This window comes from Arachis ipaensis, chromosome B7 (assembly GCF_059453495.1).
Source record: "Arachis ipaensis isolate K30076 ecotype BB chromosome B7, ASM5945349v1, whole genome shotgun sequence".
In the NCBI taxonomy this organism is placed as follows: domain Eukaryota; kingdom Viridiplantae; phylum Streptophyta; class Magnoliopsida; order Fabales; family Fabaceae; genus Arachis; species Arachis ipaensis.
The window spans coordinates 114,442,401-114,446,951 of record NC_142442.1 but is presented as its reverse complement, the minus strand read 5'-3'; the positions used below and the strand labels follow the sequence as shown (position 1 = coordinate 114,446,951).

Here is a 4,551-nt window from a genome sequence, read left to right as displayed (position 1 = left end):
ATTAAAACACAAGCAAGCTTAGGCAATCGCAACAAGAGTGAATTGAATGTGGAAATTATTGGATATTGAGGTTGTGCAAGTGAAAGAGCAAAATTGATATAAAAAAGCACAACAAACAATAACCAATGTAATGATGAAGAGAATTACCTATTCATCCTTAAGAATAATCAAATAATCACATGGGAAGGTGCTTGCTACAAAAAGTGACAAGTCTTGATAAGAATCAAGTCAAGTCAACTCAAACAAATGCTAAGCATTAACAAGGAGCAAATACCCTGTGATGTGATTATATTGACTTAAAAATGATGATGAACAAGCAATTCCATTCAATTCACTAACTTCAATATGTACTTGTTAAAAATTGTACCAAATAAGAGACAAAAAGTCAATTTCTAAATCAATTTGGTGCTTAGTAATTCTAGACAATGATCAAGTACATGATTGAAATTTCAATCCAAAATAACATCATCATCATTCAAAAGTGTACGATTCTTAGTTAGAATGCCAACAAGGGTATAGTCTAACACATATGGTCATGACCAGTGTTGTCAGAACCAGACCGACCCAGCCGGTCGGACCGGAAAACCGGCGAACCGGTGCTATAACCGGTCCGGGTGAGTCATCGAACCGAAGAAGGAACTGAACCGGCGAGACCCGCATTGAACCGGCCAGGTTTTATCAGAACCGGTAAACCGGCGGGTTTCGTTTAACCCGGACCGGTTCGAAAATTTTTTTTTCTGCGATGGAAAACGACGTCGTTTCTTTAAAAAAAAAAAAAAAGCGCAGAGCTGCTGCGTTTTGTAACCCTAGCCTCCATCCCATTCCCCTATTTCCCACTTTCCCTTCGCAAGTTCCCATACCCAAACAGTTTGAGTTGAGACTTGAGAGTTGAGAGTTGAGAGACCACCATCACCATCACCATGGTGCCATGACTCCATCCCCTGCTACTCGCCTACTCTGCTTCAGCTTCAGGCTTTCAGCAACTTCGTCGCCCCGTCGGCCCGTCAGCTTCAAGCCTTCAACCACGCGGCACTCACCTCACCACCGCATCCAGAGCAGTGCGCGACTCACCCCATCCATCAAAGATTGAACATTGAAGTCGCCTCCTCGTCGCTCCTCGCTCCAGGTCTCCCTCTTCTCTGCTCGACGCTCGTCGCTCCATCCCTCTAGGTTCAGGGTCCAGCTGTGCAGCTGTGCAGGTAAGTATTTTTAATTTTTTAATTTTTTGAAGTTAATTGATTAATGATTATGGTATGTGGGCAGATGAGAACATGTTTGATAGTTTACATATGTTTGAACTTTGAAGTTAATTTTTTAATTGGTGGTTCACATATGTTTGAATGTTTGATAGTTTGATTTCTGTTTGATTTTGGTATGTGGGCAGATGAGAATTGTTGTTTGGTATGTTTGATTTCTGTTTGATTTTGGTATGTAGGCAGATGAGAATTGCTGTTTGGTATGTTTGGTATGTTTGATTTCTGTTTTATTTTTGTTCAGTACTTCAGTTTGTTGATTGTGAATTGTTGGTTGCTGTTGGATATTATTCTTAGTAGTTAGTGGATTGTTGTTGTGTATTGTTACTCATTTAGTCCTGGACCCTGGTTGATTAGGAATTTAGGATGGCTTCATCAAATACACCATCAGAAACACCAACACCAACTTCTCAGGAACAAGGATCAACTCCTGATCCAACAATTGGAACCCAAAAAAATAGTAACAGAGGAAAAACTGATCCTGCATGGGGCCATTGTAAACAAGTTTTGGATAAAGGAAAAACTACTCTGGTATATATTTATTGCGAGAAGCATATTAAGGGTGGAGGAATTAACCGGGTTAAGCATCATTTGGCTGGAAAAGGTGGAGATATTGAGGCATGTCGAAAGGTGCCAGCTGCGGTGAGACACCAATTCTCCCAAAACATTGAAGATCTTCAGACCAAGAAAAGGAAAACTCAAGAAGAATATGCAGAAAGTTATGGTGCTTGTGATGACGTTGAAAGGGAATTTGATGAGATTGAACGTAATGAGATGCGACAACAACAAGCATCAAGAATTCCAGCACCTAGCTCTAGAAAGGGAATTGGAAAATAACTCAAGGGACTACAATCCTTTTTTCCACCGGCAGCAACACCTAGTGCTCAACCAAGTATTAAAAGTGTTCTCCAAAGCAAAGAAATTGTGGAGAAGTGTGATATTGCTATTGCAAGATGGATGATGGATGCCTCTGTTCCATTCAATGCGGTTAATTCAGCTTATTATCAGCCGATGATCGATGCTATCGCAAATATGGGTGTAGGGTATAAAGGGCCAAATTACCAAAGAGTTCGTGGCTATTTGTTGAGTAAATTGGTTGAAGATGTAAAGAAGATGATTGAAGGTTATTGTGTGATTTGAAAACAAACTGGATGTACTATCATGGCTGATGGATGGACTGATCGTTGTAGGCGTACTTTAATTAATTTCTTGGTTTATTGCCCTTAAGGAACTGTTTTCCTAAAGTCAGTTGATGCTTCTCATATCTCGAAAGCTGCTGAGGCTTTGTTTAAGTTGCTTAGGGATGTTATGTTATTTGTTGGTCTTGAGAATGTTGTACATGTAGTGACGGATAATGCTACAAATTACGTTGCTGCTGGAAGGTTGTTGGAATCAGAGATTGGTCTCCTTGTGCGGCACATTGTATTAATCTGATGTTGCAGGATATTGGAAAGTTTGTGGAAGTGACTGAAACTGTGTCACAAGCTTCAATGATTACGAAGTATATCTATAATCACTGCCATCCTTTGTACTTGATGAGGCAGTTCACAGGCGGCCGAGAAATACTTCGTCCAGCTCCAACTCGATTCGCCACTAATTTTATTGCTTTGCAAAGTATTTTGGCTCAAAAGAATGCATTGAGAGCTATGGTGACATCTAGAGAATAGACAAGTTCAGCTTACTCTAAAGAAGCCAAAGCAAAAAAGTTTGTGGATCAAGTCTTAGATTCTAAATTTTGGAATCAATGCACTGATATTGTTAAGCTTACGGAGCCACTTGTTCATGTATTGCGTATTATGGATAGTGAAGATAGAGCTGCAATGGGTTTCCTTTATCAAGCTATGTATAAGGCTAGGGAAGACATGGTGAAGAGGTTTCAAAAAAGAAAGAGGGTTGTTGAACCTTATTTGAAGATTTTAGATTCACGTTGGGATTTACAACTTAAAAGAAACCTTCATGCTGCTGGTTATTGGTTAAATCCAGCTTTTCGATTTAATTCTGCAGAATTTGACAAGCACAAAGAAACAATTTCTGGCCTATTAGATGTGATTGAGAGATATGCTTACGGTAATGCTGATTTGATTACTAAATTGACAAGTGAGAAGAGAATCTTTAAGAATGCTGAAGGATACTTTGGGAGACAGTCTGCAATACGTGAGCGAAGCACAGTGATGCCTGGTAAATTTTGTATTAAAATTAGTTTTTTATGATTGTGATATGTTTAAGATTTGATATTTATGATTGTGATTGTTTTCTTTTTATGTTAAGATCAATGGTGGGAATCTTATGGATGTGGAGTACTAAACCTGCAAAAGTTAGCAATTCGTGTTTTGAGTCAAACTTGCAGTTCTTCAGGTTGTGAGCGTAACTGGAGCATTTTTGAACACATTCACTCAAAGAAAAGGAATCGGTTAGAGCATCAAAAGCTTAATGATCTTGTTTATGTTCATTACAACTTAAGGCTACAACAAAGGTACTTTTTATTATTCTTTCTTGAAGGCATTATTTAAAATTTTTAGTCATAATAAGAATAATCAAGTTAATTGATAACATAGGAACCGAATGAGAAAGCAAAGTTATGATCCAATTTGTCTTGATGCATTTGAGGATCATTCGGAATGGATAATGGAAGATTCACCACCATTTTTAACTCCTGAAGAAGTTGATGCTTTACGGAATGATCTTGCAAATATGTCTCTTCAATCAGCTTTAGATGATTTGGGTATGTTGTTGTTAGGGATGATTTTGTAATGCTTTAACCAAATATTTTGCCTTATTATTGATTATGATTTGTGAAACATTATTGAAATGCTAGATGAATTGAATCTGGAAGAAGATCGAGATGATGGTGAAGCTAATAATACTTCTGTGGAAAATGCAAATCAGAATGAAACCAATCAACATGTAGCTCCAGATTTGTCAGATGAAGAAAGATATCCAGACTTTGAAGTTACTCCTTGGATATAATCCATGAATTGTTATTTTCATTATGTTAAATTGAGTTGTTCATGTAATAGACTAATAGTACTAAATTTTATGTTTATTCTCGGATTACTACTTATTTTTAGGATTTGAGATTTAATGTTTATTAAAATGTTATTGGAGATATATTTTTTAACTGTTAATTTTTAAGTTTTTAGCTATTTTATACATTTTACTTATGTGGGACCGGGTTAACCGGTTCAACCAGTGACCCACCGGTTGAACCAGTGACCCAGTAGCCTGACCGGTTCGGTTCTGACAACTATGGTCATGACAACATATGAATAAGACAAAAAATTCATCCAGGCAATTAAAA

General features: G+C 37.6%; 2 protein-coding genes across 2 annotated transcripts; both read left to right on the top strand.

Moving 5' to 3' along the window:
* The first annotated feature begins 928 nt into the window (after positions 1-928).
* Positions 929-2,920, top strand: LOC107607495 (uncharacterized). Its single transcript, XM_016309445.1, has 7 exons — positions 929-1,029; positions 1,127-1,199; positions 1,436-1,456; positions 1,611-2,019; positions 2,125-2,376; positions 2,482-2,594; positions 2,696-2,920. Exons 1-7 carry the CDS (start codon positions 929-931, stop codon positions 2,918-2,920), a joined length of 1,194 nt encoding a protein of 397 aa, XP_016164931.1.
* A 129-nt stretch (positions 2,921-3,049) lies between these two features.
* Positions 3,050-4,220, top strand: LOC148553794 (uncharacterized). The gene is made up of 4 exons (XM_088494885.1): positions 3,050-3,431; positions 3,522-3,726; positions 3,809-3,975; positions 4,069-4,220. Exons 1-4 carry the CDS (start codon positions 3,050-3,052, stop codon positions 4,218-4,220), a joined length of 906 nt encoding a protein of 301 aa, XP_088351011.1.
* The last annotated feature ends 331 nt before the right edge of the window (positions 4,221-4,551 follow it).

Excerpts from the sequence above, each read along its gene's own strand:
- LOC107607495 (XM_016309445.1), top strand. The coding sequence starts at position 929 with ATGACTCCATCCCCTGCTACTCGCCTACTCTGCTTCAGCTTCAGGCTT. Across the intron at positions 1,030-1,126 it reads TTCAAGCCTTCAACCACGCG|GTCTCCCTCTTCTCTGCTCG; the intron begins GCACTCACCTCA and ends TCCTCGCTCCAG. Across the intron at positions 2,377-2,481 it reads TGTAAAGAAGATGATTGAAG|GAACTGTTTTCCTAAAGTCA; the intron begins GTTATTGTGTGA and ends ATTGCCCTTAAG.
- LOC148553794 (XM_088494885.1), top strand. The coding sequence starts at position 3,050 with ATGGATAGTGAAGATAGAGCTGCAATGGGTTTCCTTTATCAAGCTATG. Across the intron at positions 3,432-3,521 it reads GCGAAGCACAGTGATGCCTG|ATCAATGGTGGGAATCTTAT; the intron begins GTAAATTTTGTA and ends TTTTATGTTAAG. Across the intron at positions 3,976-4,068 it reads ATCAGCTTTAGATGATTTGG|ATGAATTGAATCTGGAAGAA; the intron begins GTATGTTGTTGT and ends TTGAAATGCTAG.